At 39.9% G+C, this 26,592-nt stretch overlaps 1 protein-coding gene across 8 annotated transcripts in view; it reads left to right on the top strand.

Annotated features, from left to right (window-relative positions):
* LOC122548462 (sodium/calcium exchanger 1-like) overlaps positions 1 to 26,592 on the top strand; it is a 299,672-nt gene that overhangs the window by 240,750 nt on the left and 32,330 nt on the right. For 4 of the 8 annotated variants that reach the window (XM_043687168.1, XM_043687164.1, XM_043687169.1 and 1 more), the window contains exons 5-9: positions 1,871 to 1,888; positions 2,010 to 2,024; positions 2,327 to 2,395; positions 7,964 to 8,094; positions 14,843 to 14,942. In XM_043687168.1, coding sequence (XP_043543103.1) covers positions 1,871 to 1,888; positions 2,010 to 2,024; positions 2,327 to 2,395; positions 7,964 to 8,094; positions 14,843 to 14,942 — 333 coding nt within the window. The remainder of the gene's footprint in view (positions 1 to 1,870; positions 1,889 to 2,009; positions 2,025 to 2,326; positions 2,396 to 7,963; positions 8,095 to 14,842; positions 14,943 to 26,592) is intronic. The other 4 variants (XM_043687171.1, XM_043687170.1, XM_043687167.1 and 1 more) reach the window with 3 other exon arrangements.

Raw genomic sequence — 26,592 nt, 5'->3', positions numbered from 1 at the left:
TGCTTCTGTGTTCACAAACCTTCCAGATATTCAGGCAAGATAGTGGAAGGCTGCAAGTCAACTGTAACTCACATCAATTAAGTCACCATCTCTAAATAGTGGGAGGAATTCAGTGATAAAATAAATAAATGCATTAACTTTAAATGCATTTTGCTTGAATTGTGCTTTTCTCCAAGAATCTCTTGAAAGGATCAGCTTAGAACTGTAATTCAAAGGTTCTGACCTGGCCTTTTAATTGAAAATCTAGATTAATTTGTAATCTGCTGATGCCTGTTCGGCTCCTTGAGTCTAGACTAGTTTTTTCTCTCAGATTTTGTTTCTGCAGTGAATGCTAATCAGATTCCACATCTGTGTTCATGGCAGACAGTTTTACTTTCTGACCAGTTCCCTCAACCCACTGACCATCCCTGTGGATGTTACAGTGCCTATCAGAGATCAGGCTGTAACTGAGTATGAACCCTCATCTACCTCAATATACAAAGACCTAAAATGTTACTTTTAGCTTCTGCCACACTACTCATTGATTACTTACTGGTACAAAATCAGACAAAGCCATAACTTCTCCCATTTGACTTGGAACTTGGCATCAACCCTCTCACCCTGTCCAGTTCCAAAGCTTCCTTATTTAATCCCCCACAATATTGCCAACCTCTTTCTTTAATTCAGACTCTTTGCCACTGAAATTCTTACCCTGATTTAGTCACCTCTCGATTCGATTTCCCTGTCAGGTTCCTCAGTGATCTTAACTCATCATATTTCAGCAATCTCCTCCAGTCTTCAGTCTGCCTCAGTGACTGTCAGTTTCCTGTAATTTCTGTAAAGCACCCTTTGTCCCATATACGCCACCATTCCCTTGGCTGCCATCAGTAGGAAAGGTGTTGGTTGCTTTGCCTTTATCCTCTGGAACCCCCACCCCCCCTTTGAAAGTCACCTTTCCTCCTCTTCCTGAATTTTGAAAGTCTTCCATCAAACCCAACCAAGCTTTCAATCAAACCTCTCAACCTTTTCCTGTTACTTCCTTGGGAGCTCATGCCTCAATTCTTATCTTCTCTTTCTTGCTACACCCAGCCCCCACAGCCTTCACCCCTCCAAAAGCTCTAGTAAGGAATCTGAGAAGCTCAGGTTGAAGGTGCTACATAATGTAATTTGTTGCTAGAAGGATAACTGGAAGGCTATTAAACATTAATTATAATCCTTTGAAGATGTATTGATGACTTTATAGATTCCTATTCTCGTGCTGTGAAAAGAATATTGGGACAGCTTGGAGGAGCTGTTGGGTCAGCATTTTAATTACACTGTAATTCAGTGACAGAATTAAATCCAATTATATATCGATCTCATCTTGGTTGCCTTTTCCTTTCTCCATCTGGAATGTCAGGAATATTCCTCAGTGGGCACTTTTTTCTCAGAGTTTGAAATTGCCCCTTCACCTCCCGAGCAGGGAAATGTTTGCACGATGATACAATGTCAGCAGAACAATGCAAATTATCTGCTAATATCCTAGACCCTTTATGATAATCAATTGAGTACTTACAACAATTATCATGAGGAGTGGAAACAAATAAAATATCATCAGAAGCCCTACTGTATGTAGCTTGGTCGTACACCTGGAGTGGATAGAGAAAGGGCTCATTGAGGATTCCATTCCCGGTAGAGAAACAAAAGTGGTGCTAAAATAAGGTCAATTTATAATTGGATGTATTTCTGCCACCAAATTACAATAGAAATTAATAGTGTTGCTCACCAGCTAAGGAATATAGTTAGAATTGTCTTTTAAAACTGTGCTAGGAAAATTCAATGAAAATTGTCTTCTGTAATAGAAGTATTATATTTTGAACAATAACAATATTTTTGATATTATTACTAATAGGACCCTTCACAAAGACAGGTATGACACTGTTTATTAGATGCTATTTCTTTAAATTCCAAATGTTAGTTTTTAAGTTAATGATATTTTTAAGTTATTGAATATACTTTCTTATTTCTCTTTTCGCTCTTTAATTTTGAAGCAAAATACTTCAGTGGTAAGAATTTTCTAAAATGAATTTCCAGTGCACCGTGTAATATTAGTTATTACCTAGTTACATATTAGATAAACATTGTAGCACTTTATAACACTCGGAATACTCAGGATTTTAATAATATCTTGAAACCTTGCACACTTTGCAGTCTAACATGAAAATAATAAAGACAAAATTTTTAATTATCATTTTATACAAATTAATCCAGAATTTGATACTAATAAGAGAATATGTTAATTTGTTGTTGTCAATGAGTTCTGAACAGGAAAATTATTTTATGCTGTGGATCATTCCCATGTTTTTAGGCCATGCTCTCTACAGGAAGGTTCATTTTAGGGACAATCCGATTCCATCTACTGTGATCTTCTTTGCAGGTATAATGAGTACTATACTTCTGTTTTGTAAGTCATTAGCCGCACTTCAGTTAACACAGAGAAGTTCCAATCCTTTGAAAAATTAAACATGCATTTTTGACACATTCGGTAATCTATATTTTATACCTCACTCACTCACTAAGATTCTGCCTAAATGGACTGAGGCACCATAATTACATGAATTTATCAACGTGAATATAAAGTGATTCTTTACACTTTGTATTTGTCATCCTGTTGCATTGACAGTTAGCAGTAGTTATTACTAAAGCCACTGGAGTAATATTTTTATTAATTAAGATTTGCATGTACTTATCTATTAAGCATTAATCATATATAGCACCACTCCACCCACTGGAAGCCCAATAACTCATTATTAATATTTAGAAGATTAGAACATATTTGAATGTCAGATTTTAAAATGAGAGTGTAGGATATATACTGTTTATTTCCAGTATATAAACGTGGAGAATATGAGCAAATAGTGATGCTATCCCTTCAGTTCAAGCATTATAGTTTGCTAGTTTCTGCAATCATGCTCTTGCTCCAATCGTTTCCTGTTTATAGATTAGAGTTTTTTTCAGATAGCACTGTGAATTTAATAAATAATTTTAAAATATAGCTGTTGGTAAGCCTTGTAAAGGTTAATATAGAATAGATGTATCTAAGATGAATCTAGATAAATACATGAGATGAAATTTGCTAATTGAGCTAGACAAAGAGGGTAAAAGATTTGTGTGAAGCAGAAACATTGGCATAGACTGTTTGGGTTGAACAACTTGTTTGTGCATTGGAAGGTCTAGGTGATTACAGTACAATCTCAATTATCCGAACATCAATTATCCGAATTTTGGATTATCCGAACAAGATCTCAGGGTCCCGTAAAAACGGCATTGGGCAACTCAGCATTCAGTTATCAGTTAAACGGCATAATAACGTGCTTTGCCAGATAATCGAGGCATCTTCAATAACCGGTACTCATAAATTACTGCTTGTTTACGATCAGATTAGTTATGCAAATGATCAGTTATCCGAACAAAACCCTGTGCAAGCAGTAGATTTTGCAATGACATGTGACCATGGTATCAACGTTCCCTCTAACAAACTACAAATGTGCCAGGATTTGATGACAATGATATTATTATCATTCAAGACAACAAGTATTAGGATATTACTGTTATTAGTATAGCAGATATAGAGTATCACGATCTTCATTCCTAGGTTTGATGACATTTCATATGAGTATAAAGTGGTTTAATGCAAATAGTTAAAATATGGATATCTCATGCACACTAAGTAGCTAAGCATCATGAACAGCGATATAAACAGAATTTTTTTCCTAAAAGCAACCCATTTGATACCGCTTCTCGATGGCATTTGTAAATTGTTACTTTCAGCTGCCCAAACTCTAGACTGATATATTACAAATTAACAATGTCAAGAATTTAATAGGTGTCAAACGTGAACTGACCTGCATATAGTGGGGGAAAAAAGACAATGGGACCTGATTATATACTAAATTAAAAACATTGAAGTGTATTATTGCAAGTCTGCAACATATTCAACATAACTTTATGTACAGCATTCAAATCACATTGAGTGCCTGACCATGACGTTATGAGGCTAACATAATAGTTTGAACTATTCTATTTATCACCAGGTGAGCTATCATTTTTTTCTGTAACACTTCTTAGTACTGCATTGCTGAAGCAGGTTATAAGATATTCTTCTAAAAACAAATCACACAATACCAGATTATAGTCCAACAGGTTTATTTGGAAGTACTTGCTAGTGCTTCCAAATAAACCTGTTGGACGATAACCTGGTATTATGTGATTTTTAACTTCGTCCGCCCCAGTCCATCACCGCTACCTCCACATCTAAAAACAAAAACGTTCTCAAAGTTGATTCATATTAAATTTATATTATAATTCTTCATGTGTAATGTGCTTCTAGTTAGTTACCTGGCTATAGTTCTAATGGTCATGCCACATTCGCATATACCTGTACCTTTCAGTGCTATCGAGTTTTGGGTGAATCAGTTACCTAATTTATTAGGCATTGTTTGGGGAATAGGGTTCCTGCAGGGGAATCCACCTGTTTCCTAATCATCTGGGGCTTGCTCATCGTGAGAGCCAAATTGACCAATCCCTATGCGTCCTGAAACTTCCCCATACCCCTGGGCAAGGACGCTGATGCATTATTTGTTAAAAACAAACTTCTTTTAAGATTTTCTGGCCTTGATACCACAGTGGAGTTGACTCAAACGCAGTATTGATCTGAATGAATATATAAATATATAAGTGAAAATAATGGAATATCTATTCTTCTGATGCCATTAATCTTGTAGTGAGGCAAATGTTAGATCCCCTCTTTAAAAGGTCAGTCACAAAATTCCAGAATTGAAGGCTCCCTTCATTAATGTCCTGGGTTCCAATAGATGACTGCTCAATTCACAATGAGGTTGGCAAAATTTTTAATCAGATTTGGCAACTAAGTGCACTTAGTGGTGTTGCAAATAAAAATACATTTTGTAAAGTTTTAATCAAAGTGCAAGTACAGTGCTAATATATTAATAATGATATTTGTGAAAAAATGTACTAATGGAAACCAATTAAAGTTTGAGAGATGAGACTGTTAAGAGTGGCCCAGCACTTGTATCCTTTTGTTACTTAATTAAATAATTCTAAATTGAACTGAGTAAATGTTTTGGAAATATACAGCTAAATGTAATTATATATTTTCAATTTAAAAACTTCAGAACATTAAAAATTTCTATCTGCTTTGGATAAACTAGTGATTTGAAAGTTGTAATGTACAGCCAAGTAAATTGAATTACTTCATATGATTCAAATATATTTATCTTTTAAACCTGAAGAATTCAATTGAGACTCAGACACTCAAATTTCCTAAACAAGCCATCAAAGTTAATTGTAGTGTGATGAAATGTAAAGGACTCTTCTTTATAGATATAGTTGTTGTCCTGTTTCTTTCCTTTAAAGCAGATTGTTCACCTTCTCTAGGCCAGACACTAGCTTATAGAGCTTTTCATCACTATTATCCCTGCTACACTGTGAACAAGGTGTTATTATCAGAATGTGATCTGCAAAATGTAAATTTTCCTTTCCACTGCTTGCCAAGTGACCCAGATGGGGATAGATAAAATTCAGGTTGTCCAGAGCAGGTAAGTTGAAGAGACAGAGAAATATCTTAAGACTCAATTCTTGGCCTTTCCCTTTTGAAAGTCCAGTGCTCAATCTCATAAACTGTGATGGTGAGCAATTGTAATGGATTGAGAGAATTTCCAAAGACTGAAATAAACTTGCATGGCCTTACGTTGCCCATGAATATTTCAAATCAATCTGTATTTGAAACTAAACATGTCACAGAGGAATACACTTCTACTTTTTGACTAAGCTTAATCTTTTTGAAATAAATATCTTGATACATATACATAGTCTAGGTATGCAGGGTTATTATTCATATTGCACTTCACTACATTCCATGAAGACTATGTCAAAACAGAAAATAGAAGGGATGGCTAGAGAAAGAACATTTCCCAGCAACATCACCAGAAGTAAACAGTACAAGTTTCCTCTCATTTACAATCCAAAACATTTCCTTTCTATTTCTTTCATTTTACTAAATGTTTTATGTTAAGAGAACACATTATGAAACATTTTACCATATAGTCTGCATTCCAGTTTTGGCACTGACCAGGACTCACTTATGACTTCATTGTTCGTAAGTTATTGGGTCAGCCTATTCTGTCTTTTAGCTTACAATTAAATTGTCTTAATATTGCATCCACTATCTTTCTACTGTTATGGACCAAGCCAGACCACTCAAAACAGCAGGCAACTCAGACCATAACTTTGCAATTTGTTTCAGTAAGCGTATAGTGAAGATTTTCTGGATTAAGTTAACTAGATTGACTACTAGATTTTAAAACAGACAAAAATTTATTCACAAAATTACACAATGAAACACAAAGAACATGATAAATAACTCCTACAGAACTCAACCTATCCAACTAGACTTAATTATGCTGTTCCGAGTATACTCAACAGTCCCAGTAAGCAAACTCCCTTTAAAAAACAGTATAAATGGAACACATGCTTACAGCTTGGAGTTCAAGGGCGAGAGGGAGAGAGAGAATTTCCACACAGCTCCCTGTTGAACTTCCAACCAGTTCAAGATTCAACTAAAACTGCCCAGCTAGAGAGATGATCACTCTCTTTTCATTATACAGGTCACTTTTAAAACATGACCACTTTGGCCTGAAGTCTCATCTGTTTACATACAAACAAAAGGCCTCTCAAGATCCTTTTCATCTCTGTACCAAAGCAGACTGACTGAAGCCCGGACCAGTTTATTACCCCTCTGAAAAAAATTAAGGACAGAGTCTCTTTGAGCCAAGGAACAGCTTTTAGAAAAAAAAAGTCACTGGTTTTGTGACACTAGCAATCAAGCTAATTTGTCTGGGAGATGCTATTAAATGAATGTTGTAAGAGATTGGTTTTCCATATTTTATGCATGTAGCATATAGAAATAGCTGGGGGGGAGGGGATTGCAATCGTATATCAGAGCCTGCCTGATTTTCCATCTATTAATTTTAGAATGAATAGAAAAGTGACATTTTCTATTGTGCATACCTAGTTTTGCTTTGTAAGTGGAAAATCTGCATGATTGTATTGAGCAAATATTTGTAAAGTAACTGTGTGTCATAATAAGCTGTTGTGCATCTTGTTATCTTTTTGTATATGTAAGAGACACTAGCACCCTACAAAAATATTTTGTGTGATGTAGTGTATTTGCGATCATATAAGGCTAAGAAGAAGGGAAAGTGGCCTTGAAAAAGGTATAATTTCAGAGTTACGTACTGACAGGTTCACAGACCCAAACAAGAACCAAAAAGATGAAAGACTAAAAAAGCTTTATAACCAATGCATGTGTTAGTTTTATGAATATATGACACATAAGGACTTTTTGTTGAGTTTATCACCTTTTTGCCATCCACAAGCATCTTCCATAATGTCCCAACCTGTCCATTTCAGAACTTTTTATTCAATCTTCTCTGATCTTCTGTGCAATTTCAATTCTAATCTGTCCTTTACGAAAAATGTAGTGTCTTGTGTCTTTCTTAAACTAGATCTTCCCTTTGTCCATGTGGTTTGTTGCTAGATGTGGAATTGAGATAAATTGTGGCGTGACCTCGTATTGTGAAAAAAATGTAGCACATATTTTAGTATATAGCCCTAGCCAGATTATTTGTAAAATATATGATTCGAAATGCTAATTGAAAAAAATTATTGTATAGATGTTGCATGTAAAATTTGTGTAGTTATATATGTACCATGTGGATTGACACTAAAGTTGAGGACAATGTGGGAAAACAATTTCAGATATGGTAAGTGTAATCAAGTGTAGGTGGTTTTACATAGAACTTGGTAAAGTTGAAGCACGTGTAACTAAACATTTAGAAGTTTTACAAAGAAGAATTTAGTTTCATAGTTCTCTTGTGAAATTTATTTGATTCTATTGATATTGAGTTATTTGATTGTATTGTAGGTGATACTGAAGATAATCAGGCCATTGCAAATAAAAATGAGGAAGAACGGCGGATAGCAGACATGGGCCGTCCTGTCCTTGGAGAAAATACAAAGTTAGAAATCATAATTGAAGAATCCTATGAATTTAAGGTATCAAACAGTTTTATATTTCTGAATCTCCGATTTAAAATATGCCAATACATCAGTGCTGTTGTAAATATTTTCTAATCATGTGTACTCAGACATGTTATTACATACTTCTGGCAAGAGCAGTGAAAACAAAGAGATTATGATTATGTTCTCCAATAACCTTATATTTTGCATCAATGGGCTCCTACATACAATAATAACAATAATGCAATAATAACAGCTGTTTATGTGATTCATACATGTAAAACATTCTTAATTTCAAAAGTACAATTTTGCATGTAGATGTAGTTGTGTACATTTCAATTAAAAATTCACTGCAAACATGTTTAGAAAGTATATTTATTTGCTAGTTATAGCAATTAAAGAAGTTATCAGGAGGGTAGATGAAATGCTTCACAGACGTCCTCATAGCCTTCCTGAAAAACAATGCAATATCCCTGCGAACTTGTAAGAATCTCTACCCAAGACTATACAAACTGAAGAAGGAGGATCCACAAAGGTGCCAACCATTGCAAGTATCTTTGATAATCAAAGGTGGAGGCTAAGCACAAACAGCAGAAGGACTGTGTAGAAATCTGAGCATCCCACCCTATGTCTCACCAATGGAAGGCTGTTTGGATGCAGCATTGGATCATTTAGTCATTGTAGGCTATGCAATTCCAGAATCAGGAAAGGATGGCGTTTTTCTTTGCATTTGTGAAGGTGATGGGCTTTTAGAACAGTCTGTTCAATTTTCCTTCATGTGCATCATTGCTCAGGCCATATTTATTGACCATCGTACTTAATCATAGAAGGATTTGGAGGCCAAGTCACTAAATATGTTTAAGAAAGAACTAGATTGCCAGAGGCTAGATGTGTCAAAGGGGAGAGAGTGGAAATATTGAATGATGGTGTGGGCTTAATGGACTGAATGACTTCCTGCTCCAGTTTCCTGGGTTTTTGTCCCGAATTGCACTTCAACTGAATGGCTTTTGAGTAACATTACAGAGTCAACCACATTGCTGTGAATCTTACAAAGAGTCTGATTTCCTTCTGTAAATTAGTTTTATGTTCAGGATTTAATATTTGAATTTAACAATTAATCCACTGTCTTCCAGCTCATCCCCATTCCTCATCATCTTACTTTATAGCTCTAATAATCGTTCAGCTCTTCCATTGATTTTGAACAAGTCTTCAATTCTGCCTTTTCGTGCTGTATGAAATAATGTCCAATAAGAATGGGATACAGTTTGGTGTCACATTTAGTTGGTCAGTTGTGCTCTATCCAGAGTCACAACGTTGTGGATTGAAACCTCATTAAAGACCTGAACACACAATGACGGCCAGAAATTCAGTACAATACTGAAGAAACCCTTCAGAGAAAATATTATTGATGGCAATTCTACCTGTTCAAGTTGATGTGAAGGATTCCACAGCACTGTCTGCAGAATATAAAGCAAGAAGTTTTATGTGTGAACTAGCTAACATAGCTTCCTCAATCAACTGTGCCATTCATTCACATACTGCCGACATGACCATTATGTCACTAGAACATCAAATTATATCTGTTATTGTCATGAGAGAGCAATAAGGCACGACAGAATGTAAATTGTTTCTGACCCCAGATTTTAAGTGGCTGTGTTACAGAGGCCTCCCTGACCCCACACATTTCATTCACTCCTGTAGATCCCATCAAAATGCTGATCTTGTCAGTGACATTCACATCCTATTAAAGAATTTTGAAAAGATCAAGTCAGGCCTGTTAAATCCAGGCCCTTGTATCAACTTTGGAAGAATGGCTTGGGTCAGAATCCAGTGAAAATCACTCTCTGGCTGGTGGCTTTGTGCAGGATTTCACCGGACAGGAGAAAGCACTCTGTCAGAGTACTAAGGCATCCAGCACTAAATCAAACGGTCAGGAGAGAGTCATGGAGGGCATCATTGTCAGAGGAGGGAGGTCCATTGCAAGGAAGTCTAAGTTCATGGCAGAGCCTGGAGGAAAACTCCTTCATACTCTTAACCCACAAACCCATTTCTGAAAGGGTGCTAACCGTGCTTTTAACTCAACCCACAATGGTAATACCAAAAGACGTTTGGTAGAGAGGACAGCCCTGGACATCGAAGGAGGTGGACTTACCATTTATCCCTCCTTGTAGCCTTAGGACCAATTCCTACACATCAATATAATTTGTACTTGATTGCTGTCATGCAATACATGTCATCAGCCTCTTCTCATTAAACTACAAATTTTCTTACAAAGCAGGACCTGTAGATTTCAACCTAAAGGGAGATTGGTGGCAGCAAATCAACCTTATAGTGATTGCAACATAGTGAGCAAAGACCATACAACACGGTGAGGATCCACCACACAACAAGGTGAGCAGCCTTTGAAGATCCACCACACAACAAGGTGAGGATCCACCACACAACAAGGTGAGCAGCCTTGAAGATCCACCATACAACATGGTGAGGATTCACCACAGAACACGGTGAGCAGCCTTGAAGGTCCACCATACAACACGGTGAGGATTCACCATACAACACGGTAAGCAGCCTTCAAGATCCACCATGCAACACGGTGAGGATCCACCATGCAATATGGTGAGCAGCCTTGAGGATCCACCATGCAATATGGTGAGGGTCCACCATGCAACACGGTGAGGATCCACCATGCAATACGGTGAGCAGCCTTGAGAATCCACCGTATAACACGGTGAGGATCCACTGTACAACATGGTGAGCAACAGTGAGGATCCACCATACAACACGGTGAGCAGTGGTGAGGATCCACCGTATAACACGGTAAGCAGCAGTGAGGATCCACCATATAACATGGTGAGCAGCGGTGAGGATCCACCGTACGACATGATGAGAAGTGGTGAGGATCCACTGTACAACAGAGTGAGCAGCAGTGAGGATCCACCGTACAACAGGGTGAGCAGCAATGAGGATCCACCATACAATCCGGTGAGGATCCACCATACAACAGGGTGAGCAGCCATGAGGATCCACCATATAACACGGTGAGGATCCACCATACAGCACGGTCAGCAGCAGTGAGGATCCACCATACAACACAGTGAGTAGCAGAGAGCATCCACTGTACAACATGGTGAGCAGCGGTGAGATCCACCTTACAACATGGTGAGCAATGGTGAGGATCCACCATATAACATGGTGAGGATCCACTATACAACATGGTGAGGATCCACCGTATAACACGGTGAGGATCCACCATACAACACAGTGAGCAGTGGTGTGAGGATCCACTGTACAACACAGTGAGCAGTGGTGAGAGGATCCACCGTACAACACGGTGAGCAGTGGTGAGAGGATCCACCATACAACACAGTGAGCAGTGTTGAGAGGATCCACCGTACAACACGATGAGCAGTGGTAAGAGGGTCCACCGTACAACACGGTGAGCAGTGGTGAGAGGATCCACCATCCAACACAGTGAGCAGTGGTGAGAGGATCCACTGTACAACACAGTGAGCAGTGGTGAGAGGATCCACCGTACAACACGGTGAGCAGTGGTAAGAGGGTCCACCGTACAACACGGTGAGCAGTGGTAAGAGGGTCCACTGTACAACATGGTGAGCAGTGTTGAGAGGATCCACCGTACAACACAGTGAGCAGTGGTGAGAGGATCCACCGTACAACACGGTGAGCAGTGGTAAGAGGGTCCACTGTACAACATGGTGAGCAGTGGTGAGAGGATCCACCGTACAACACAGTGAGCAGTGGTAAGAGGGTCCACTGTACAACATGGTGAGCAGTGGTGAGAGGATCCACCGTACAACACAGTGAGCAGTGGTGAGAGGATCCACCGTACAACATGGTGAGCAGTGGTGAGAGGGTCCACCGTACAACACGGTGAGCAGTGGTGAGGATCTGTTGTATAATGTGGTGAGCAATGAAAGGGATTGGAATTTGATTTAACTGCACCATACAAAGGGTTAGACAGCAGTGCACCATCCAGTGAACTCAGAAGGGAAATCCAACAGTATGAGATAGAAGCTCCGTGGAACTTGAACACTGCTCGTTCTGAACAATTATTGGACATTGGATGTCAGTGAATTTTTGGCGTGGTCTTGAGGCAAGCCTCAGCTGGAGATTTGAGGCTCCTTAAGTGAATTTGAAATACCTGGTGAGCAAAGGGATAACTGTAAAAATTCAGCACATTTACAGAGTGTGAAAACTAGAAATCTGCAAATTATGTACAACTCACAGCCAGCATAGTAAGTGTCATAAGGCAGTTACTGTCAGAGAAAAGAAGGATACAGATTTTAAAATGAGGTTGCAGTGCCAGGTATGTTGGGCAGCTAGAATCAAAGTGATAAAGGGAAAGTTTAGTAACCTAACCAGACAGAGTCTAATGGAAGAAGAAAGTAAGGTGGTTATTAAGACAACAGTAAGAGCTGTCGATCTTGAATTAAGAGTGTGATAATAAGATAAATAGAGGAAGAATTTGTTAAGGCTGCAGATAGTTGGATTCATTCAGACAAGCTATTAAAGAGAATGGGAATCTTTATTGAAACTGAAATGTTGTTAACAGTACTGCAGAAAGTGTAACTCATCCAGGTGAAGTCATTAAGGGAATGGATTCAATTCTGAAGGCACAGACAACAGGATTCCTTTGTAAAGAATGTAATATCTTTAAAGTAAGAAGAATAAATAATTAAAATGGGAAAAATGGCAGCAGAAATAATATTGCATTGGAAGATTTAATTTCAGCGGTGGATCAAATAGAACGCAGAAAAAAAACTCTTGGAGAAACCAGTCCTTAAAATATAAAACTTAAAATACAGACATTAAATCAGATGCATAACAGGTAAACCCATATTTATATTCAATTGGGAAGTTACCTGAAGTCATAATAGCTTGCCAAGGTATTAAAGAAGGCACAGATATTGTTAATGAAGTTCTACAAAATTTTGAAACATTCATTAATCTTAGAGCAAATAAAATTCTTGAAAGACCAAGATTTAACAGAAGAATCAGCATCTAGGGAAATCCATGGATAATTTAATTATTGATTTCTATAGATTAGGGTAAAACTGTTTTGAAATGAGAATCCATAAGAGACAGAATTGTTGATGGAACTACTTATGACTCTTTGTCATAATTATTACTATACAAAGAAGACTTGTCTTTGGCGAAAACTGTTTAGACAGTGCTGGAAGCTGAAAGCAAAAAGAAGAACCAGAGAAACCTTAAGAGTTTTTTTTCTCTCAGCATGTAGTCAGTCTGTGGAATTCTTTGCCACAGAGGGCTGACATGAAATCATTAAATCTACTCACGGTTGAGATAGATTTTTAATCAATTAGGGAATCAAGGGTTATAAGGGTAAAACAGGAAAGTGGAATTGAGGATTATCATATCATCCATGATGTTGAATGGTGGAGCAGAGTGGATGGGCTAAATGGTTTACTTCTGTTCCCATATCTTGTGGTCTTCCAAGAGAGGGGCAACCTTATCTCAGGAGGACAACAGTGGCATAGATTTATAGAGATGTACAGCATAGAAGCAGACTCTTCGGTCCAACCTGTCCATGCCAACCAAATATCCCAACCCAATCTAGTCCCATCTGCCAGCACCTGGCTCATTTCCCTCCAAACCCTTCCTATTCATATACCTATCCAGATGCCTTTTAAATGTTGCAATTGTATCAGCCTCCACCATATCCTCTGGCAGCTCATTCCATACACGCACCACCCTCTGCGTGAAAAAGTTGCCCCTTAGGTCTCTTTTATATCTTTCCCCTTTCACTCTAAACCTACGCCCTCTAGTTCTGGACTCTCCAACCCAAGGGAAAAGACGTTGCCTATTTACCCTATCCATGCCTCTCATGATTTTGTAAACCTCTATAAGGTCACCCCTCAGCCTCCAACGCTCCAGGGAAAACAGCCCTGGGCTATTCAACCTCTTCCTGTATCTTCCAACTCTGGCAACATTCTTGAAAATCTTTTCTGAACCCTTTCAAGTTTCACAACATCTTTCCAATAGGAAGGAGACCAGAATTGCATGCAGTATTCCAGCAATGGCCTAACCAATGTCCTGTATATCTGCATCATGACCTCCTAACTCTTGTACTCAATACTCTGACCAATAAAGGAAAGCATACCAAAAGCCTTCTTCACCATCCTATCTACCTGCGACTCCACTTTCAAGGAGCTATGAACCTGCACTCCAAAGTCTCTTTGTTCAGCAACACTCCCGAGGACTTTACCATTAAGTGTATAAGTCCATTCAGTTTGTAATGTGCAAACATCCCTCAAGTCAGTAGAGCAGATACTCAGTCACTGCCAACACTGTGTAACAAGGAACTCCCACCAGCACCAGCATTGCCCAGCTTTTAAAAAGGAATGCAACACAAAAAAAATCATTTAAAATAGTATTATGTGTATACCGATTTCACAACCAAGGATTTTTACCCCACCCATGAATGTATATCTTGACCTAAACCTGGAGTCATGTGTAGATCTTGAAGGCTATTGTTAATGACAATTCAGCAAGTTTCAATGATGTATCATTTTTCTGTCAATCCATAAATAACGAGCTATATTCAATTTAATTTGAACTTGCAACATCTGGATTTCTAATTCTGTGGCATAATCAATTCACTACCTTATCTGTTCCCAGTCAACTTTATACAGGCTTTTGTTTAAAGGAATAACTAATATTAAACTGCTTCATTTGTCATGATATCTGATCTGTAAGGTAATTGAAAACATAAGTTTTACAAATACTTCCTTTATTGCTGCAGAATACTGTGGACAAACTGATAAAGAAGACAAACTTAGCCTTGGTTGTGGGGACGAACAGTTGGAGGGATCAATTTATTGAAGCTGTCACTGTCAGTGCTGGTAAGTTAAAAAAATTACAGAATGAAGTGAAGCAATTCAGAATAAGGCACTTTGTTTGGTGGCTAATGTTTCTATGTGTAACAGGTTTGAGTTGGGTGGAATGTAAAAACAAAGTTAAGTATCTGATACCTTCCTCTGCTTTAACGCCAACTTTAAGTACATTTAAGTCATCATTGGACAAGCATATGGACGTACATGGAATAGTGTAGGTTAGCTGGGCTTCAGATTGGTATGACAGGTCGGCGCAACATCGAGGGCCGAAGTACTGCGCTGTAATGTTCTATGTTCTATGCTTATTCACTTGTAGATCTAAGTGCCAGGACATCATGGGTGGCATGGTGGCTCAGTGGTTAGCACTGCTGCCTCACAACACCAAGGACCTGGGTTTGATTCCACCCTCAGGTGACTGGCTGTGTGGAGTTTGCACATTCTCCCAGTGTCTCTGTGGATACCTCCCAGGTGCTCTGATTTCCTCCCACAATCCAAAGTTGTGCCAGTTTGGTGGATTGACCAAGCTAAATTGCCCATAGTGTCCGGGGATGTGCAGGTTAGGTTCATTAGCTATGGGGAATACAGGGTTGGGGAGGGGTGGTGGTTTGGGTGTGGGTGGGATGCTCTTCAGAAGGTCAGTGTGGACTCAATGGGCTGAATGGCCTACTTCTACATGATGATAAGGATTCTATACTTCTCGGACAGAGGACACATGATAGTCACTTGGCAGGGCCTAAGGAAAAACTACCTTCTTGCATTTCCAAATAGCAATGTTAATTCCCTGCCCCAATCCCACCTTAATGATAAGATTGGCACCATTGTCACAAATCCAGTACTTTGCAAACGCATTTTTACTGTGATTCTTTAATGCCTTTTGCTTTTATTTTATCAGCCCCAAGTGAGCATGTATCCTTATTGTAGTAAGGTGGGGTGGGAAATAAATCTTTTAGTCAATAACTTCTCTCTGAAATTAGTTTTGCAATTGTGAATACAGATATTCCATAAGAATCACATAATCATCTAATGAGTCAACATATAAGGAAGCCATTCGATCTGTTGTGGCTGTGCCTGTTTGCTGCAAAGACAATTCACCATGTCCCAATCCCCTGAGTTTACCCACAACCTGCAGTTTATTTATTTCCAGATAATTATCTCATTCCCTTTTGAAAGCAGCACAGTCCAGATCCTCCACTCGCTGGTGAAAACTTACTTCTCCTTGTGCCGCAGTTGATTCCTTTGCAAATTGACACCATCCTGACTTCAAAAAAATATTGAGAGACCATGCTAATAATTTTTCTGCTATTAAAAACCTTTCCTTTTGTTACTGAAGAGCAGTTGGAAAGAAAGGTGAATAAATTTGCAGCAATTTGAGATTATGGTAATTCTAACTTATTTGCTAAACCACCTTCACAGCAATATCATATATTCTTAAAGGTTAGAAATCACTGTTAGTGACAGTAGAAGACAAAGACTTAAAGTGGTAGATAAGAATTAATCTTTTTACTATCTTAAACAAAACATTGACTAATCCTTAAAATTGTAGACAGAGGAGTGCTGTCCAAACGCATTAAACATTTAATACATTTAAGAGCTAAAATCGTCAACATTAAGTTTTAACATAAATGAACTTGTTTGTGCAATGAATGCATTAATGGCCCCATATACTCCACTTAAAGAAGTAATTTTAGGGCTTTGTTTCAGTATACACGATGCAATATACAGCCCATGTTGGTGTCGGCATGTTGAGTGTCTTGAATGGATTCATAGATGAGTTTCCATGTTTGAGAGCAACTAAAAAAAATGAGGTGAACTTGTATTTAAACCTATCAGCTGCTGATAGTTTTAAATTATCTTCACAATTCAATTGAGGGCAGTTAGTTCTTTACTTTCATCTGCAGTAAAGACTGCATTCTATGCTCCCTTATCAACATTTTCTCTGAAGGCCCATTTAAACTTTTAATCCTATGAGAGAGTCCTATTCACAATCCAGACAGAATGCACTGGATTATAAGACAACTAATTATCAAATGTAGATAAATTAAATCATTCGCATTCAAATTCATATGTTACGTGCTATTTTGATAAATTAGTTCTGCATTAATATAGTGATTATTTGATGTTTTGACTATAAAAATTTTAGCATTAAAATATTTGCCTTAAGCTGTTAATACATTCTCATACTGATTATCATATTCCTCCATTACCTTGTGCTTTCCTACTGCTGTACTTCCCTACCTTCTCCAGACTTGTAAGTCTACTCCGACATGCCTTTTGCATATCAGTAATTTTCAAGGCTGCAACACCAGTGATGCTTTCAGCTGCTTAGGCCCTCGTTATGGAGTCCCTTCAGAAACCTGGTGAAGTTCAGAACTGCACACTAATGTCCACCAAAGCCCTGGACAGTTTTCACAAGGTGCCTTATTCATGCATTCCACTCCCCTTGCAATAAAAGCCAACATGCCATCCATCTTCCTGATAGATCGCTGTACCTGTGTACTCCCATTCTGTGTTCCTCTGAACAACATTTATAAAATGTTAGGCCTTTTAGAAAAATATTCTGCTTCTCAAAACTAATGGCCAAAGCGAATTAGCCTCACATTATACTCTATCTGCCAACTTGTTGCCCATTCATTTAACCTGTTTATATCTCTTTGCATCTCTTTTAGCCATCCTAGTTTAGTATGGTCAACAACATTTGTGACATTATTTTCTGTCAGTTCATCAAAGTCATTAATATACATTGTAAATACATGAAACATCAATACTGATCCTTCCTGCCCTTCAATAGTCACAGCCCGCCAACTTGAAAATGCTCCATTTATCCGAACTCTGCTCTCTGTCCATTAAGCAATCCTCTGTGATAAAATGTTACCCCAACTCCAATCTGCTCATTCCAGGTGTTAGTCGAGTCAACCATTTGCTCCTCATCTGGATACAATGTTATAGCCATGTAAAGATGGCTGATGTCACTTGCTCATGTCATTGTTAGCAACTGGCTTTGAGACAGTTTGTGATCACAGTCATATAGAGTCATAGAGATGTACAGCATGGAAGCAGACCCTTTGGTCCAACCTGTCCATGCCGACCAGATATCCCAACCCAATCTAGTCCCACCTGCCAGCACCCGGCCCATATCCCTCCAAACCCTTCCTATTCATATACCCATTCAGATGCCTTTTAAATACTGTAATTGTACCAGCCTCCACCATTTCCTCTGGCAGCTCATTCCATACACGTACCACCCTCTGTGTGAAAACATTGCCCCTTAGGTTTCTTTTATATCTTTCCCCTCTCACCCTAAACCTATGCCCTCTAGTTCTGGACTCCCCAACCCCAGGGAAAAGACTTTGTCTGTTTATCCTATCCATGCCCATCATAATTTTGTAAACCTCTATAAGGTCACCCCTCAGCCTCTGACACTGCAAGGAAAACAGTTCCAGCCTGTTCAGACTCTCCCTGTAGCTCAGATCCTTCAACCCTGACAACATCCTTGTAAATCTTTTCTGAACCCTTTCAAGTTTCACAACATCATTTTCGATAGGAAGGAGACCAGAATTGCATGCAATATTCCAACAGTGGCCTAACCAATGTCCTGTACAGCCGCAACATGACCTCCCAACTCCTGTACTCAATACTCTGACCAATAAAGGAAAGCATACCAAATGCCTTCTTCACTATCCTATCTACCTGCGACTCCACTTTCAAGGAGCTATGAACCTGCACTTCAAGGTCTCTTTGTTCAGCAACACTCCCTAGGACCTTACCATTAAATGTATAAGTCCTGCTAAGATTTGCTTTCCCAAAATGCAGTATCTCGCATTTATCTGAATTAAACTCCATCTGCCACTTCTCAGCCCATTGGCCGATATGGTCCAGTTCCTGTTGTAATCTGAGGTAACCCTCTTCGCTGTCCACTACACCTCCACTTTTGGTTTCATCTGCAAACTTACTAACCGTACCTCTTGTGCTTGCATCCAAATCATTTATGTAAATGACAAAAAGTAGAGGGCCTAGCACCAATCCTTGTGGCACTCCACTGGTCACAGGCCTCCAGTCTGAAAAACAACCCTCCACCAGCACCCTCTGTCTTCTACCTTTGAGCCAGTTCTCTATGGCTAGTTCCATGAGATCTAACCTTGCTAATCAATCTCCCATGGGAACCTTGTCGAACGCCTTACTGAAGTCCAAATAGATCACATCTACTGCTCTGCCCTCATCAATCTTCTTTGTTACTTCTTCAAAAAACTCAATCAAGTTTGAGAGACGTGATTTCCTACGCACAAAGTCATGTTGACTATCCCTAATCAGACCTTGCCTTTCCAAATACATGTACATCCTGTCCCTCAGGATTCCCTCCAACAACTTGCCCACCACTGAGGTCAGTTCACCGGTCTATAGTTCCCTAGCTTGTCTTTACCGCCTTTCTTAAACAGTGGCACCATGTCTGCCAACCTCCAGTCGCCCAGCAATCACTTCTCTGGCTTCCCACAGAGTTCTCGGGTACACCTGATCAGGTCCTGGGGATTTATCCACCTTTAACCGTTTCAAGACATCCAGCACTTCCTCCTCTGTAATCTGGACATTTTGCAAGATGTCACCATCTACTTCCCTACAGTCTGTATCTTCCATATCCTTTTCCATAGTAAATACTGATACAGAATATTCATTTAGTACCTCCCCCATTTTCTGTGGCTTCGCACAAAGGTCGCCTTGCTGATCTTTGAGGGGCCCTATTCTCTCCCTTTGTCCTTAATATATTTGTAAAAACCCTTTGGATTCTCCTTAATACTATTTGCCAAAGCTATCTCATGTCCCCATTTTGCCCTCCTGATTTCCCTCTTAAGTATACTCCTACTTCCGTTATACTTTTCTAAGGATTCACTTGATCTATCCTTTCTATACCTGACATACACTTCCTTCTTTTTCTTAACAAAACCCTCAATTTCTTTAGTCATCCAGCATTCCCTGTACCTACCAGCCTTCCCTTTCACCCTGACAGGAATATAATTTCTCTGGATTCTTGTTATCTCATTTCTGAAGACTTCCCATTTTCCAGCCATCCCTTTACCTGCAAACATCTGCCTCCAATCAGCTTTCAAAAGTTCTTGCCCAATACCATCAAAATTGGCCTTTCTCCAGTTTAGAACTTCAACTTTTAGATCTGGTCTATCCTTTTCCATCACTATTTTAAAACCAATAGAATTATGGTCGCTGGCCCAAAGTGCTCCCCCACTGACACCTCAGTCACCTGCCCTGCCTTATTTCCCAAGAGTAGGTCAAGATTTGCACCATTTTTCTTACAGATAGCTGAGATCTCCTTACAAATTGTTTCTCAATTTCCCTCTGTCTATTGGGGGGTCTATAATACAATCCCAATAAGGTTATCATCCCTTTCTTATTTCTCAGTTCCACCCAAATAACTTCCCTGGATGTATTTCCGGGAATATCCTCCCTCAGCACAGCTGTAATGCTATCCCTTGTCAAAAATGCCACTCCCCCTCCTCTCTTGCCTCCCTTTCTATCCTTCCTGTAGCATTTGTATCCTGGAACATTAAGCTACCAGTCCTGCCCATCCCTGAGCCATGTTTCTGTAATTGCTGTGATATCCCAGTCCCATGTTTCTAACCATGCCCTGAGTTCACTTGCCTTCCCTGTTAGGCCCCTTGCATTGAAATAAATGCAGTTTAATTTATTAGTCCTACCTTGTCCCTGCCTGCCCTGACTGTTTGACTCACTTCTGTTCTCAACTGTACCAGTCTCAGATTGATCTCTTTCCTCACTATCTCCCTGGGTCCCACCCCCCCACCTTACTAGTTTAAATCCTCCCAAGCAGTTCTAGCAAATTTCTTTGCCAGTATATTAGTCCCCTTCCAATTTAGGTGCAATCTGTCCTCCTTGTAGAGGTCTTTGATCCAAATGATGCTGAGTGGCAAATGAAACTGGATGAAAGCAGCAGCATTCTAACTACATGCTGAATGCTACACGAAGGTTAAAGATGGTTGTGCATGACGTTTGGCATTTGCACTGATCATTTCCACACAAATATCACAACATAGTCCATGATCTATCTGGAGCAGATGCGATTACAGGTAATCTTTTATTTATTCGTTCTGTGCGATGTAGGCATCACTGGCATGGCAGCACTTATTGCCCGCACCTTATTGCCCTTTAGAACATGGTGGTGAGATGCCTTGAACTGCTGCAGTCTACCTGCTGGTAGATGCTCAATGCTATTAGGGAGGGAATTCCCAGGATTTTGACCCAGCGACAGTGAAGGAATGGCAATATATTTCCAAGTCAAGATGGTGAGTGGCTTGGAGGGGAACTAGCAGGTGGTGGTGTTCCCATACAACTGCTGTCCTTGTCCTCCTAGATAAAAGTGGTTGTGGGTTTGGAAAGTGGTGTCTGAGGATCTTTGGTGAATATCTGCAGTGCATCTTGTAGATAGAACACTGTGCTGCTACTGAGCAGCAGTGCTGGAGAGAGTGAATGCTTGTGGATGTAGTGCCTCTCAAGTGGGCCACTTTGTCTTGGATGTTGTCAATGATGGTAACACCATTGAATGTCAAAGGGCTGTCGTTAGATTGTCTCTTAGTAGTGATGGTCATAGCCTGGCATTTGTGTGGTGCAAATGTTACTTACCACTTCTCAACCCAAGCCTGGATTTTGACCAGATCTTGTTGCATTTGGACGCAACTACGTCAGTCGCTGAGGAGTCGCAAATGGTGCTGAATATTGTGCAATCATCGGCGAACATCCCCACTCTGACCTTATGGTGGAGGGAATTGATGAAGCAATTGAAGATGATTGGACCTAGGACACTTCCTTGAGGAACTCCTGCAGAGATGACTGACCTCCAGCAACCAGAGCCATCTTCCTATGTGTCAGGTATGTCTCCAACCAGCGGAGGGTTTGCCTCCAGATTCCCGTTCATTCTAGTTTTGCAAGAGCTCCTTGATGCCACACTCCGTCAAATGCAACCTTGATGTCAAGGTCTGTCACTTTCACCTCACCGCTGGAATTCTGCTGTTTTGTCCATGTTTGAACCAAGGCTGTAATGAGGTCAGGAGCTGAGTGGCCCTGGTGGAACCAAAACTGGCGTCACTGAGCAGGTTATTGCAGAGCAGGTGCTGCTTGATAGCACTGTTAATACCTTCTGATGATCGAGAGCAGGCTGATGGGGCGGTAATTGGCCAGATTGGATTTGTCCATTCTTGTGCAATTTTCCACATTGCCAGGTTGTAACTGTACTGAAACAGCTTAGCGAGGAGAGTGGCAAGTTCTGGAGCACACATCTTCAGTACTATTGCCGGAATGTTGTCAGGACTCGTATCCTTTGCAGTTTCCAGTGCCTCCAATCGGTTCTTGATATTACATGGGGGGAATTGAATTGGCTGAAGAGTGGTATCTGTAATGGTGGGGACCACTGGAGGTGGCTGAGACAGCTCATCCACTTTTGGCTGAAGGTTGCTGTGCAAGCTTCAGCTTTATCTTTTACACTGATTTGCTAGGCTCTTCCATCATTGAGAATTGGGATATTTGTAGAGCCTCCTCCTCAGCAAATTGTTTAATCATCAACCACCATTCACAACTGGATGTGGCATGACTGTAGACCTTAGATCTGATCCATTGGTTATGATTGCTTAGCTCTGTCACTTGCTGCTTATGCTGTTTGACATGCAAGTAGTCCTGTTTGGTGGCAATACTAGGTTGACATCTCATCTTCAGGAATGCCTGATGCTGCTCCTGGCATGTCCTCCTGCATCTCCATTGAAGCAGGGTTGATCCCTTGGCTTGATAGCAATGGTTAAGTAGGGGACATGCAGGGCCATGAGGTTGCACATTCTGCTGGAGTACAATTCTGCTGCTGTTGATGGCCCACAATGCTTCATGGATGCCCAGTCTTGAGTTGCTAGATCTTTTCAAAGTCTGCCCCATTTAGCATGGCGATCATACCTCACATCACAATGGAGGTTATTCTTAATGTAAAGACTTTGTCTCCACAAGGATGTGTAGTGCTCACTGTTACTGATACTGTCATGGACAGGTGTATTTGAAGCTGGCAGACTTGTAAGGATGAGGGCAAGTATGTTTTTCCCTTTTGTTGGTTCCTTCACCACCTGCTGCAAACCCATTCTAGCAGCTGTGTCCTTTAGGACCCAATCAGTTCGACCAGTAGTACTGCTGCCAAGCCACTCTTGGTGGTGGATATTGAAGTCTGCCACCCAGAGTACATTTTGTGCCCATGCCATCCTCAATGCTTCCTCCAAGTGTTGTTTAACATGGAGGAGTACCGATTCATCAGTTAAGGGAGGATGGTACGTGGTAATCAGTAGGAGATTTCCTTCCCTATGTTTAACCTGAAGACATGAGATGTCATGGGGTCCAGAGTCAATGTTGAGGACTCACACTCAACTCCATCCCAACTGTATACCACTGTGTCATGACCTCTGCTGGATCTATCCTGATGGTGGATAGCCACCAGGATAGGAATGGTGATGGTGGGGGTGTCTAGGACATTGTACACTACAATTCCATGAGTATGACCGTGTCTGGCTGTTGCTTGACTATTCTGTGAAACAGCTCTCCCAATTTTGGCACAAAATTAGTAAAAAGTATTTTGCAGCGTCAATAGGGAAATTTCTGCCTTTGTCTTTTTCAGTGCCTAGGTCAATGCCAGGTGATCTATTAGGCTTAATTTCTTTGAGATTTTGTAGCATTTGGTATAACTGAATGGCTTGCTAGACCATTCCAGATGGCAGTTGAGAGTCAACCACATTGCTTTGGGTCTGGAGTTACATGCACACCAGACCAGGTGAGGATAGCAGATCTCCTTCCTTGAAGGACATTAATGAACCAGATGGGTTTTTCTGACAATCGGCCATGATTTCATGGTCAATAGTGGATTCTTAATACCAGATTTTTAAAAAATTGAATTCAAAGTCCACAATCTGCCATGGTGGGATTTGAACCCCTAAAATGTTATGTGGCTCACTGGGCTAATAGCTTAGTGATAATACCACTAGGCCATCTACTGATTTCCAGAGACAGTAACACAATGAAAGGATTTGTTGCAGACTGTGATCAGAATCTGGTGTGACTACTAGAGAGAGCTCACCAGATGAAGCTGAAACTGAACAACAAAATGATACAATTGAAGATGTCTGAAGCCAACTACATAGGTCATGAACTGACCACTGGGCTGAGCTTGGAACCTGACAAGATGAGACCAGTAACAGAGAATGTGACAATCAAAGGCTATGAAAGCAATGCATCAATCACATGTTCTATTTAGCAACGTTCTTAGCTAATTTGTCATCAGATTGTGAACATTTATGGAAGTTTATTGCTAAGGACATGCAGTGGTCGGACAAAGAAAGGAAACAACTCTGATGACAATCAGACAACTAGTGGTGACAATGGTAATTGATTACAGTATGAAGCAATGGCAATCAATGATGAAGTCACATTGCAATGTTTACTAGCAACTCTTATATAGCCAGGACAACCAATTGCACTTGCATCCAAGACATTAGGCAAACTAAACAATGCTACACTAATAGAAAAAGAATGCCTGGCTATTTTCTTTGCTTGTAAGCATTTTAATCAGTATCTGTTCAATAAACTGACAGTGGAGCCCAACCACAAGCAACTTCAAAGTATCTTCCTCAATCCACTCCTATCTACGCCAAAGCACCTGCAGCGAATGTTTCTTCGTGTACAGAAGTATCATCAGGATGTGACCTATAAGACAGCGTAAAACCTTCCAGATTCAATAGAATGCGATAGCTTGATATACTCTTGTCTTCAACACAACAGACATTGAATCTGAAAGACATGTGGCATGCTCATATCAAGCCAACTAAACAATAAGATGCAAATTGATGAAAGATTGGCCTTAAAACATCAAGGGCACATCTGTTGGTATAAAAAGTATTAGGCATGCAGTTGCCCAAGGTGGCTCATTATACAAAGAAAATAGAATTATTATCCCGAAGGAGATTAGAAAAAGTATGTGTCTATACAACCTACATTAGAATTGAGTCTAATTTGAGGATGGCAAGAGAAAGTGCTCAAAAATAAAATAAAGAGCTGCAGATCCTGATAATCTGAAACAAAAAACCAAGTTGCTGGAGGAACTCAGCAGGCCTGTCAGCATCTGTGGAGAGAAAGGAGAGTTAATGTCCAGTGACCCTTCCTCAGAACACCTTCAAAACTAAGAAAAACTGTTCCACTGGCCAAACAAATACTAAAGAGTCTAAAGATCAGCTTATAATACATGACATCTCAACAGGCCAAGGATGAAGTAAAAACAAAAACATGCTGGCAAAATCTGTTGGAAGGAAAACAAAACTAACGTTCAATATGGCTGCTGTTCTTCAGATTTAAAAAGGGCTGAAAAATAGTGTTTTTATGCAATTCATAAAGCGAAAGGAGGAACAATAGAATAGATGGTGAGGGTGCACAGAGAAAATGACCGAGGAAGTGTTAATGGTAGCAGAGAAAAGATATTGATGAATAAAAGATGTCAGTGGTTGGTATGAATAGATGAAACCAGGTCCTTTGAGTCCTAAATATTGTAAATTGCCTAATACAAAAATGAGAAACTATTCCTCCAGCTTTTGTTGAACTTCCCTGGAGTACTGCAGCAAGCCTTGGAGAGAAATTTTAGCATGAGAGCATTGAAATGGCAAGCAATGTGAATGTTGCAGTTACTCTTTTGGCCAAAGCTGATGAAGATTGGAGTATGCACTCTCATTGTTCACTCTTGCAGGAATTTATTATCATGTTACTGATGACTATTCTAATTGCTAGGAGATAGACCAGCTCACGTCAATGACTAGCAGTGAGAGTGTAGAGTAGTGCAAAGTATGTATTATGACATTCTTGAAATTGTGATAAGTGCCAGGGGCCACAATTCATAAGTGAAGCATTAGGAAATTCAATACCATACATAATCTGTACACTATCCCCAGTCATTAGATGAAAGTGAAAATCATCGAAGGAATCATTAAAAAATCAAGAAAATCTAGCAGAGTTCGTACAAGGCAAACTTTTGAATTGAGAATTTCACTTACTGAAGGAAAAGCAGTCCAATTTGTTTAAAAGCTAAAACCATGCAGCACCCAAACTATTCTTCTGAAGCCAGAAGTAAGATCAGAAGACATAGGAGTGGAAGTAAGGCCATTCAGTCCACTCCACCCTTCAATCATGGCTGATTGGCATTTCAACGCCACTTACCCGCACTCTCCCCGTATCACTTAATTCCTTGCGAGATTAAGAATTATCAATTTCTGCCTTGAAGACATTTAACATCCCGGCCTCCACTGTGCTCCGTGGCAGTGAATTCCACAGGCCCACCATTCTCATGCTGAATAAATGTCTCCTCATTTCTGTTCTAAATTGACCCCCTCTAATTCGAAGATTGTGCCCACGAGTCCTAGTATCCTTGCCTAATGGAAACAAATTCCCAGCGTCCACCCTTTCTAAGCCATGCATTATCTTTTAAGTTTCTATTAGGTGAGGACCAGTGGGGTTCTGTCCTGGTGAAGAAGTCTTCTTCAAAGACCGCAATTTCCCTTCAGACATGGTTGACGATGCTCTACACTGCATCTCCTCCACTTCCTGCTCCTCCGCCCTTGAACCCCGCCCCTCCACC

The sequence above is a fragment of the Chiloscyllium plagiosum genome, chromosome 3 (genome assembly GCF_004010195.1).
Source record: "Chiloscyllium plagiosum isolate BGI_BamShark_2017 chromosome 3, ASM401019v2, whole genome shotgun sequence".
In the NCBI taxonomy this organism is placed as follows: Eukaryota; Metazoa; Chordata; class Chondrichthyes; order Orectolobiformes; family Hemiscylliidae; genus Chiloscyllium; species Chiloscyllium plagiosum.
Note: the sequence above shows the minus strand (reverse complement) of the source record. Positions and strands in the feature narration are given on the sequence as shown.